The 11,873-nt window shown below is 37.6% G+C and overlaps 1 protein-coding gene and 1 pseudogene across 2 annotated transcripts; both read right to left on the reverse strand.

Annotated features, from left to right (window-relative positions):
* Window positions 1–852: 852 nt before the first annotated feature.
* LOC146393315 (trans-1,2-dihydrobenzene-1,2-diol dehydrogenase-like) lies at window positions 853–5,294 on the reverse strand. Its single transcript, XM_084929716.1, has 7 exons — window positions 5,178–5,294; window positions 4,932–5,043; window positions 4,683–4,846; window positions 3,416–3,668; window positions 2,712–2,836; window positions 2,368–2,518; window positions 853–1,987 (listed from the first exon to the last, which is right to left on the reverse strand). The coding sequence occupies exons 1-7, from the start codon at window positions 5,265–5,267 to the stop codon at window positions 1,878–1,880; spliced, it is 1,005 nt and encodes a 334-aa protein (XP_084785842.1). The 5' UTR covers window positions 5,268–5,294; the 3' UTR covers window positions 853–1,877.
* A 2,650-nt stretch (window positions 5,295–7,944) lies between these two features.
* LOC146393316 (trans-1,2-dihydrobenzene-1,2-diol dehydrogenase-like) lies at window positions 7,945–11,547 on the reverse strand (annotated as a pseudogene). The gene is made up of 7 exons (XR_014800333.1): window positions 11,458–11,547; window positions 11,239–11,345; window positions 10,989–11,152; window positions 9,762–10,014; window positions 9,135–9,258; window positions 8,793–8,941; window positions 7,945–8,409 (listed from the first exon to the last, which is right to left on the reverse strand). The product of XR_014800333.1 is annotated as a trans-1,2-dihydrobenzene-1,2-diol dehydrogenase-like (transcript).
* Window positions 11,548–11,873: the final 326 nt, after the last annotated feature.

Below are 11,873 nucleotides of genomic sequence, written 5' to 3' on the forward strand. Positions count from 1 at the left end.
TTTGTTTCTATACCAGTGCAATAGTCAGACACAACAGAACACTTCAACATGTGCCACTTGAAGTTGCTTCTTCTCTCCAGTGGATGATATTTCAAATGAACATGGCTTTCACAATTAGTCCTTTATTGAGTTAATCAATCAAACACCTCACAGTGACAGCTGTTGGTTTTTTCATTAAATGACTAGGACTCCATCACAGGATGGTGACACAAAAGGCAGAAGCTCTATCTGTTTACACTGCAATTTGTTTGATTTAAATCTTTTTCTTCTGTGTAATAAAAACATTATCAATATTTTTCAAGCAGTTTGCTGTATTTAAATGGTAGCTCTGGGGTATGATAATTATAATTTGCTCTGTCATGGCTCTATCATGAAGCTAAAAAGACTATAAAGATCAAACTCCCTAATAATGCAACCAAAATTTACATGTTCCAAAAATTTGATAATTTGGTGGTTAATCATAGTCACCGTTCCCATACTTTGTCATGTGGTGCTCTGATAGATCTGCTCGTTTCAATTGCCTCACGCAGAGGGGTGGACTATGAAGCAAGATTAATGGGGTAACAATGTATTAGGTTGAACTTAAAACTCAGCCCGACCGGTCAGCTATGTATAATGTATTAATTTGTGTTTGTAAATTCAGTTTAAAATCATCTGGAAGAACCATTTTTTCTCTTATTATTTTATTTATAATACATTTTAAATGCAATATAGATTCTCTATTGTTGAAAGATCTTTTTAATGAGCAACTTTTAAGTCATATCTTACAACAAAAATCCCCTAAAAAACCTTGCAATAAGGTTACATAGATAGATAGATAGATAGATAGATAGATAGATAGATAGATAGATAGATAGATACTTTACAGATATTTCATCTTGTTTGATTCTATTTATAGAAAGGAAGTTGTCAAATTTTATTCACAATAGAAGACAGAAGAAAAACCATATGATAACAAGCTGGATGTTACCTCCCTTCTCTAGTCTGAAGGATATGATGTCCATGTTTTGTAATAATAATTTTGAAATTCTATTAATCTGACCATAGAGCAGTTTTGCACTTTGCTTCAGTCCATTTTAATTAACTTAGCCAAAGGAAAATGTCAGCATTTCTTCTTCTATTTCTGGATCATATGGGTTCTTTACCTGATAGAGCTTATAGAGCAGCAAACTGTGTTTACATAAAGTGATTTAGAAAAGTTTCTGAGCCCATGAAGTGACACTAATGAAAGAATCATGCTCATTTAAAAAAATAAAAAAAAAATCCAGTCCTGCCTGGCAGCTTTTGCAATCAGAATTATGATCTGTAGGCACTGTTGTGCCAAACATGTAATAATAACGATAGAGTACAAATGCACAACGTATTGCCGACTGCCACACCTGTAAGAAAAACAAATATACAACACCTGGAACACAAACATTAAAAAATGCACAGGTACATAAATCAACAACCTTCTTGTGGAGTGTGTGAGTGTGAGAAAGATAAAGAGAGAGAGTGTCGAGTTTGAGTGTGCCTTTGTCACAAAATGTACTTGAAAATGGGGTAGGAAGCTGTCATAACACCCCCTGCCTGGTACCCGGCAGAAGATAGAGAAGTAATCAGTTATAGGGATAAATTCATATAGAAAAAAGTCATGTGTTGCTAAACCTGTCCTTTTCATGTGAATGTGAAGCAGAAAGCTTAGCTTAGCAGAGAAAGCTGTTAAACACTGTTGTGATATGCATTTTCTCTGGGTTTTAGATTTTAGGTTTTGTCAAGCCACCCATTGCAAAATAAACCTGGCTATGTTGAACTTCCTTCATAGTACATCCCACTGCTTCTTCTGTTACATGTTAGTAGGATTTGGTCAGGTGAAACAACTCTGCTTGACAGTGGCGTCACTGGCTGTCTTGGCTGAAGACAACTCCCACTTGTTTCCTGATTTCATCCATGATCTCCATCAGCAAGACAGAATCTGCCAGAGGCATCCGTTTACTCTCCTTAAGTCCTGCAAATGAACACAAGTTTTATCCAAATTCTGGCTTAGGGACAGATGTTATATTTTAATAAGTGTAAATTATGTACATATCCATAATGAACTGCAATTTATGAGAAGGCAGGAATATAAAGATTATGTAAATTATTATCAGAAGTAAAAGTAACAGTACTGTAATATTCTGTGAGCTAAAGGACATTCCAAGCACTCATTACATTCAGTCCTAATCTGATGAGTACAATTGACTTCTACATTTTCATTTGTCGCCCTGAGAATGCAAGTGATTCTCTAAATTGCAGTGTCCTTCTTATAAACTCAGCTTTCCTTTGAAGCAGTGGTTTAGACTGTCTCTTCAGAGAGAAATACACAAATTTCCTTTTATCATGACCTACCTTTAAGCAGGCATTGCCTCACTTCTTCTGCCTCATAGCGCAGCCCGGTGCTGTTGGTAAAATTCAGAGGGAGACACGGCTCAGGCAGAGGGTACTCTGTTTCCTTGTCATTCACCACCAGTTTGGTGGGGCAGTGCATGGGGCCAAGAACCTGTACAGTGAAAAGGAAACAAACTTTTGTTTCAGTCCCTCAATTTGCAAATTCATCAAATACAGTGAGATCTATGTCTGAATATATTGGTTTAATTAAATGTGAAATTAATCATCAGTCAGCACAGTCTTCGCATGTCCCTGTAATTTCTTAATGAACTCAAATGGTCCTGTACAGGACGAGCATAGCATACTTTAATGGAACCCTTAGTGCCCGCAATGACAGCGTCATTTGGAAGTCGGGCTGCAATTGAAAAGGCACACAAGACCATCCTCTTCCTGGAGAATTTCATCGTCACAACCACTGATTCATCCACTCCTGTTAAACATTCAAAAACATGAAATTATTGAAAGCATCAAATAAATTAGCATTAAAATGTTGTTTTAGACCTCTGCAGATGCAGTTTTTTTATTATATATTTCAACTGAGTTTGGAATTAGGTTTATTGATTAGTTTTTTTAAGAAGATAGTATACACAATGAAAGAAACTATTTTTTATTATTCAATAAATTGCCAAATGCCTTCCATGAAGAAAAGAAAATGCTTAATACATATATTATATGATGGTTTTGCACTAAGATATCCTTCAGTGAGACATGCAGTTACATATTCTCCTGCCAGTTTTACCGTATTACTGTATTCTCTGGGGGGATTTGGATTAGTGTGACATTTTAATGATAAGTCTTGGATTTTCTGTGTGAAATTCTCTCCTGCGGTGTTTACATTTTAGACAATTCATTCAAAAGTGATTCCTCTGTATCACACAAAGTGTGCTTCTTTTCCTCTATTTGTTTTTTTATGGCAAGGCTCAAGCGTGCGTTTGTGATCGCTGAAGCACGCCCTGTGGTAAATGATACTAACATACATCCTATTTCTCCCATATGATCTGAATCATACCTGAGTCAAGCAGCACCCCTGTGGCTTGGATGGACTCTGGCCTTTCACCATTGAACACCATCAACACAAACTGCAGGCAGTACACTCCGATATCCAGCAGAGCTCCTCCACCCAGCTCCTTCTGCTCTGAGCGAGGCACTTTGAGCCGAGGGGAGCCGTAGTAGGCTTTTACCAGCTTCACGTCCCCAACCGCCTCCTCTGCCAGCAGCCTGCGCACCTCAGCATACACAGGGAAACAGCGGGACCAGATGGCCTATGAGGAAAAGGGCAGATGATCCAGTCTTGCTACAGAACTAAACAGTTGAAACTGAAGTTTCACCTGAGCAGGCATTTATTATAAAGCTCCTCAGTTATATGACTGTTGTGGCAAATCTGTACGGTGAACAATAATTTTTCCTGTCAATAATGTAAAATAATAGGAATGGCAATTTCTTACAATCCATGTATATAATTTGACCATTGGGTTTCTTACTGGTGTAAGCCAAAAACAAATACACAGTTGCATTTTATGTAGCTAACAGTTAATTTAGAAGAAGCAAGAACAGAAAAACATTGAAAGCTGCAGGTGTATTGTGCACGAAATGGGAATTAAAATGTGATCATCAAGCCAGGTGCAGATGTGTCTGGCTGTGGCCACAGGTTGCAATAGCAACCTGAATTCCATTCCATCTGAGTACAGATAATGTTAACTGCATGCCTGTGAGGCTGATAACCCTCAAATAATAATAAAAACAATAACATTTTCCAAACTGTTTATTAAATTTTGCTGTGTTTTGGAAAGGCATTAGTTTAGTGACTTATATTTGCTTATTGCTGTTTTTACAACAGCTGCATGCATGACAATAATTCCACTTTCAATTCAATTCAATTCAATTTTATTTATCACAACAACACTTGACTCAAAGTGCTTTCAATTGTAAGGCAAAGACCCTACAATAGTAGAGAAAAAAACCCCACCAATCATTTTACCCCCTATGAGCCATCTGCCATGTCCATGTCCAGACCATGTTGATCTGCATATTTGGAAATTTTGTTGTAAAATTGAAAAATTATTGTACCTTTTTCCACTTTCTTAGTAAATTGTAAAAAAAAAAAAGAAGAGAGATTTATAAGATTTAAGATCATTGCCTTGGGTTTCCTCCTGAAATGGACAATTCTTTCCTTATTCTGTGGCACTGTAAAAACTGACCCTTAAGTTACCACTACTGTTAGCAAGTGTCCTCAGGGCAAAGCTATAAATGACAGCACTTCATCCCTTCAGCCTTACCTCCATCAGGAAGACATGTTTTTTCTTGGCTGTGGCAACGAGGTCTTTCACCTCTCTGGAGTTCATAGCAAAGGGTTTTTCACACAGCACATTTTTCCCAGCCTTGAGGAACAGCATACCAACTCTCCAGTGTTCTGTATGCAGCACTCCCAGATATACAATGTCTGTGGGAACACAAGTTTTTCATCCAAACAATAAAACCGTCACACCCTTATCTCTAATTGTGCAGTCATATTATTCCCTACTTACCAATTTCTGGGTCATTGGCCAGCTCCTCATAGCTGCCATAGGCCTTAGGAATACAATGTTTCTGGGCAAAATCTTTGGCACGGTCAATACTCCTCGATGCAATGACAGCAATCTATGCATAACATTAGAAAAGGAAAGGAAAAGAACAACAAAACAAAATCAAACAAACGCACACAGTGCACACCTGTTCAGTGTATAGGGGACACTGTGTGACAATGTTGTACCGAACTTCCTTAAATTGAGTACCCGATGATCTCCCGGAGGCAGAGTCTTAATGGCCACACTAAAATCATGGCTGATCTTTCCAGCTCCACAGAGTCCCCATCGAGTTGCCATGTTGACAAGTGACAAATGAGTAGGCTATAGTGTTGTTTCAGAAAAAAAAAAGCCTGCGCTATGACCTCTCGGAAATCCTGCAAATCGGGAGAAGACACCTACTAAACGAGACTGCCCTGTAAAAATAACTGCCTCTTAGCTTGTTTGCACAAGTCCATTTTTAGAAACAATACATACTTTTTGATATTAAGCGACTTCTAGCGGTGGTGCAAGAAAGGGGGTGGGAATAACGTGGAAAAAACCAAACATGGATTTCATCTGACCTGTCTTTTTAAAACTCTCGGCCAATGCAAAGTATAGTTTTTCTTCACATAGGAAATAAAGATTCTCGCAATATTTATTAACAGTTTATTTTTGCTTCATATTATTGGGCGTATTGATATTTTTCTTAAAATCTTAAAACTGACGGTAGATGTGTACTAAGACAGCATCGGTTACGCAACAGAACTTGCCCAAGATTCCGCTCATTTTTAAGATTTCATCACTATTAATGTAATCCCATGATATATATCAGCATATCAGCACAAGGAACTAATATTAATCATTTTAGCGCATTACGCTTTTCAAAAATATATAAACAGTGTACAGAGTAATGTGTCTCACTGTATCCATGGTAACATTATACTTACCGTTTCTTGTACGTGACATCTAAATCACGCCCATGAAATTCTAATATTCTTCTAATATTATTCTAATTCAATGTCATATGTCATAAATGAAATCAGGTATTATTATTATTGTTCATTTTTTCCCCAAGTAAAATAGCCTATGGTATATCATACGAGTGACCATAACGTGACCGATTACGCATGCGTAGCTGATGGGAGTTTCGTAACTTTCTTACCATACTTTGCGGATTTCTTGTTGTGTTACTCCAGATATACAACACTGTGTCAATAAAATGATGTAAGAAACTGATTTCAACAGCACGTCTAACCACTGAATGATGAGGGAAAATTTTATGTTTGAATGACTGGGTAGATTTGTGAACAGTGGTTTGATAAAAGACATATCTGTTGTTCAGCAGATGGAAGTTTTCAGGGCCACCGTAAGGTCATGATTGAGTTTCCCCACCTGGTTGCCATATTGGACACCGCTGATTGCGAGATTAGGTTCAACTCAGCAGCTACTGTACTCGGCCTCAGAGTGGCGACACAGCATACATGTGGACTTTATGACGTAACTTTTTAAGTTTGCCAGTATTTTTGCATCACAGTGGAGATATATGGAGATACGGGCATTGTAGTGTTATATAATATAGCTTTGAATCAATGAAAAGAAACAAAATGCTACAAAAGAAAAAAAAAGAAGGAATAAATAAATAAATATTAAAAACATTCACAAACATAAAAACAGTTTAAATGTTTTAGGATTACAAAAATGCATAATCACCACATGAAGGTATTTAAAATACATTTGAAATAAAGGCAAAAGCTAAAAATGCAACAGCTATCTAAATTTTGAAGCAATATTGTTGCAGTATTGTTGAACGATACAGCGGATTGCTTCTGTTACATTTTTAGCAGCCATCCAGACATTTTCCAGAAAGTGCTGCCAACATTGGAACCAATAATGTGTCTTCTTAAAATGTATTGCATTTGTGTAATAAAAATAACACCATGCAGACGGAGTGGTATTAAAAACCGAATTCTAAAGGAGAGCATTTAAACTAATGTGCTTTTTTGTTCCAATTTCTTATCTCGTCTTACCCCACTAAGGGGAGCTCTTTGCCTTCAATCGATGTGTAATAACACTACATTGACTTTTATTTCCTTGCTTTATGGTTTGTGCTGACTAATGTTAAAAATTTGTCTTAATCAAGCTGCACTGGCATTTTAATTTTCCATTGGATTGGTAAAGTACCTATGATAATACTTGCAATATTTTTAATTTGTCTGTTATGTGTTTAGTTTGATGTAACTTTATTCTACTACAATCACATCAGTTGTAAATTAGTTGTATATTTTGTAGTCTAAACGTTGGTTCATGGCATAATAACTGCTCTAGTTATATCTTGAGCTACTGTTGATTTTAAAATGGAAAGCATCATTTATTTGTTTGTACGACATAAATCACTTCAGCTCACTTGTTTCTCAAAAAACAGGGGACATGTTAGAGCTGATATTTGTTACTACCTTGTTTAAAGCTGCATGTCACATTTATTTAGCCTATTTTAACTAAGACACACAGCACAGGATGTATAGAGAGATATGTATATAATTATATTATCCATTAATCAAATAATCAAAATCTATCATTTTGAATTTAAGGGGTAAATTTTATATCAGTGAAACATTCTTCAGTTTTTATCAGTCATGTGAGCCTATAAGGTTGAGACGAAGTATTAAATGAGCCATACCCTTCGCTGACTCATAAAAACCTTTCTAAGTCCCAACCTTGAAAATCAGACAGTGCAACCTATTTTTGAATCTATTTGTACACCGCTGCAAGGGTCAGACATGACAGAACACTTTGATTCAAATGTGCCACTCGAAGTCTCTTCTTCTCTCCAGCGGATGATATTTGAAATGAAACATGGCTTTCACAATCAGTCCTTTATTGGATTCATCAATCACACACCTCACAGTGACAGCTGAGTTTATCTTTAAAGGACTAGGACTTCATTACAGGATGGTGACACACAAGGCAGTTGCTCTATCTGTTTACGTTGCGATTCATCTGGTTTAAATCATATTTTCAATCTCTCTGCTTAATCTGTGTAATACAAAATTTGGCAATGTTTCTCATGTAGTGTATTTCACGGTATTTACATAGTAGATCTGGGGTAGGATAACTATGTTTTGAGCTATCATGGGTCTATATTGAAGCTAAAAAGACTATACGGAGAGCAAACTGCCTAATAATGCAACCAACATTTACCTATTCCAAAAATTTACTGAGTCCTTCACAGCTGCCATGCTTTGTCACATGGTGCTCTGATTGATCGGCTCATTCCAGCTGCCTCAAGCAACTCCTTCTGTTACATCTTAGTAGGATTTGGTCAGGTGAAACAGCTCTGCTTGACAGTGGCGTCACTGGCTGTCTTGGTTAAAGACAACTCCCACCTGTTTCCTGATTTCATCCATGATCTCCGTCAGCAAGACAGAATCTGCCAGAGGCATCCGTTTACTCTCCTTAAGTCCTGCAAATGAACACAAGTTTTATCCAAATTCTGGCTTATGGACAGATGTTAAATTATAAGAAGTGTAAATTATGTACATATTTAGAATGAACTGTAATTTATGAGAAGGCAGGAATATAAAGATTATGTAAATTATTATTAGAAGTAAAAGTAACAGTACTGTAATATTCTGTGAGCTAAAGGACATTCCAAGCACTCATTACATTCAATCCTAATCTGATGAGTACAATTGGTGTATACTTCTACATTTTCATTTGTCGCCCTGAGAATGCAAGTGATTCTCTAAACTGCAGTGTCCTTACAAACTCAGCTTTCCTTTGAAGCAGTGGTTTAGACTGTCTCTTCAGAGAGAAATACACAAATTTCCTTTTATCATGACCTACCTTTAAGCAGGCATTGCCTCACTTCTTCTGCCTCATAGTGCAGCCCGGCACTGTTGGTAAAATTCAGAGGGAGACACGGCTCAGGCAGAGGGTACTCTTTCCTTGTCATTCACGACCAGTTTGGTGGGGCAGTGCATGGGGCCAAGAACCTGTACAGTGAAAAGGAAACAAACTTTTGTTTCAGTCCCTCAATTTGCAAATTCATCAAATACAGTGAGATCTATGTCTGAATATATTGGTTTAATTAAATGTGAAATTAATCATCAGTCAGCACAGTCTTTGCATGTCCCTGTAATTTCTTAATGAACTCAAATGGTCCTGTACAGGACGAGCATAGCATACTTTAATGGACCCTTAGTGCCCGCAATGACGGCGTCATTTGGTAGTCGGGCTGCAACTGAAAAGGCACACAATGCCATCCTCTTCCTGGAGAATTTCATTGTCACAACCACTGATTCATCCACTCCTGTTAAACATTCAAAAACATGAAATTATTGAAAGCATCAAATAAATTTGCATTAAAATGTTGTTTTAGACCTCTGCAGCTTATTTACAGTGTCGTCTTTATATATTTTATATATATAAGTAAAAAAAAATCATATATTCAAAAAAACTGCTTACATTAAACTAAAAAAATAAGCTTGTATATTATTATAGATAGCTTTTGGGGAGACATGCAGTTACATATTCTCCTGCCAGTTTTACTGTATTACTGAATTCTCTGGGGGGATTTGGATTGGTGTGACATTTTAATGATAAGTCTTGGATTTTCTGTGAAATTCTGTCCTGGGGTGTTTACATTTTAGACAATTCATTCAAAAGTGATTCCTCTGTATCACACAAAGTGTGCTTCTCTTGCTCTATTTGATTTCTTATGGCAAGGCTCAAGTGTGCGTTAGTGATCGCTGAAGCACGCCCTGTGGTAAATGATACTAACATACATCCTATGATCTGTGTGCTGAATCATACCTGAGTCAAGCAGCACCCCTGTGGCTTGGATGGACTCTGGCCTTTCACCATTGAACACCATCAACACAAACTGCAGGCAGTACACTCCGATATCCAGCAGAGCTCCTCCACCCAGCTCCTTCTGCACTGATCGCGGAATGTCGAGCAGAGGGGAGCCAAAGTAGGCTTTTACCAGCTTCACGTCCCCAACCGCCTCCTCTGCCAGCAGCCTGCGCACCTCAGCATACACAGGGAAACAGCGGGACCAGATGGCCTATGAGGAAAAGGGCAGATGATCCAGTCTCGCTACAGAACTAAACATTTGAACCTCAAGTTTCACCATGAAGTACCATGAACCATCATTTTTGCTAGTTTTGCTTCTTATATGAGTCTTGTGAGCATCAAATTTGTATTGTCATGGCAGTAATATTTAACTAATCTGCAGTGGAGAGTAAATGCAAACTCATTTATTTTTGTGCCACATTAAGCAGAGATTAAATGGTAATATTTATTTGTTACATTTCGACCTGTATTTTTTCATCTTATAGGAAATGTTTAAGATATTGAAAAATATGATTGTCTGCTATTTTCCTTTGAGTTAGATGAGAACATCATGAGCAGTGGTCTGTCTGTTAGGATGCCTAATTATGAAGCTACAGTCAGCAAACTGCTTGCTTTGCATAGACTGGATACAGCTATCCTCAATCTGTCTTAAGATAACAAAACACAATTATTAGCTCCACTAAAGTGTATTAATTTACACTTTGTATCTTGTGTTTTGTTCATCCTTTTTATAATCTGTTTTAGACATTTTATACCCTTCAGAACAATTTGCTATTTCATAAATGGTGTTGCACTGGAGTATTGCACTGAAATGCCTACAAGATATAACATAAAGAAAATATAATATCCTGAACTAGCTCACAGTAGATACATTTTCAACTTTTTTACAGATCTAAGGAAGCCATTCCTCTCCATTTATAGTGTTTTTATTGTGCTAAAATAAGCTGCTTTATTTAATTTTTAACCATTCGTACATCAGTATATACTGACACAAGTCCAACTGTATCCTGAAATATTACATTTTTGCTACATAACATTTAAAATGATTACCTTTATTTTTCATTCTGAAACAAATATTTTCTTTTGTTGTAGTAGCTTCAAAACAGCACCTTCAATTACCCCTATTGTTAGCAAGTGACACCAGAGCAAAGCTGTACAGAGACTACTGCATCCCTTCAACCTTACCTCCATCAGGAAGACATGGTTTTTCTTGGCTGTGGCAACGAGGTCTTTCACCTCTCTGGAGTTCATAGCAAAGGGTTTTTCACACAGCACATTTTTCCCAGCCTTGAGGAACAGCATGCCAACTCTCCAGTGTTCTGTATGCAGCATTCCCAGATATACAATGTCTGTGGGAACACAAGTTTTTTTTTCCAAACAATAAAACCAACACACCCTTATCTCCATTTGTGCAGTCAGATTATTCCCAATTTACCAATTTCTGGGTCATTGGCCAGCTCCTCATAGCTTAGCCTTAGGAATACCTTGCTTCCGGGCAAAATCTTTGGCATGATCAATACTCCTTGATGCAATGACTGCAATCTGTGCATAACAAGAAAAAAATGCACACACACACACCTTGCAGATCTCTTTAGTTGAAAGGACATATCCTGTGTGACAGCGCAGCTGCACTGAGCTTGTTTATATTGCGTACCTGATGATCTCCAGGAGGCAGAGTCTTAATGGCCACACTGAAGTCATGGCTGATCTTTCCAGCTCCACAGAGTCCCCATCGAATTGCCATGTTGAATTATATGGTAAGTGACAAATGAGTAGTGTGTTGCTTCAGTAAAGATCTCAGCTGCTGGCGAGATGTAACCTTGGAAAGGTTGCATGTTCAGAGGAAGGATCCTACTAAACTATTGTGCCTTTGTGATAGCAGATAGAAGGCTCCTGCATTTATATGCTGGAGAGGTAGTGACTGTAACACACACACACACACACACACACACACACATACACACCTTGCTGTTTTGCTACATTGTTGCTGATACAGGTCTTTCAATCCAGGTTGAAGTTGTTTGAACCGGTTGTGTCCAACAATCTGTAACATGGGGATCACCGGGGTCC

Source organism: Perissodus microlepis, chromosome 1 (genome assembly GCF_051167445.1).
Source record: "Perissodus microlepis isolate ML-2025 ecotype Zambia chromosome 1, ASM5116744v1, whole genome shotgun sequence".
NCBI classification, from domain to species: domain Eukaryota; kingdom Metazoa; phylum Chordata; class Actinopteri; order Cichliformes; family Cichlidae; genus Perissodus; species Perissodus microlepis.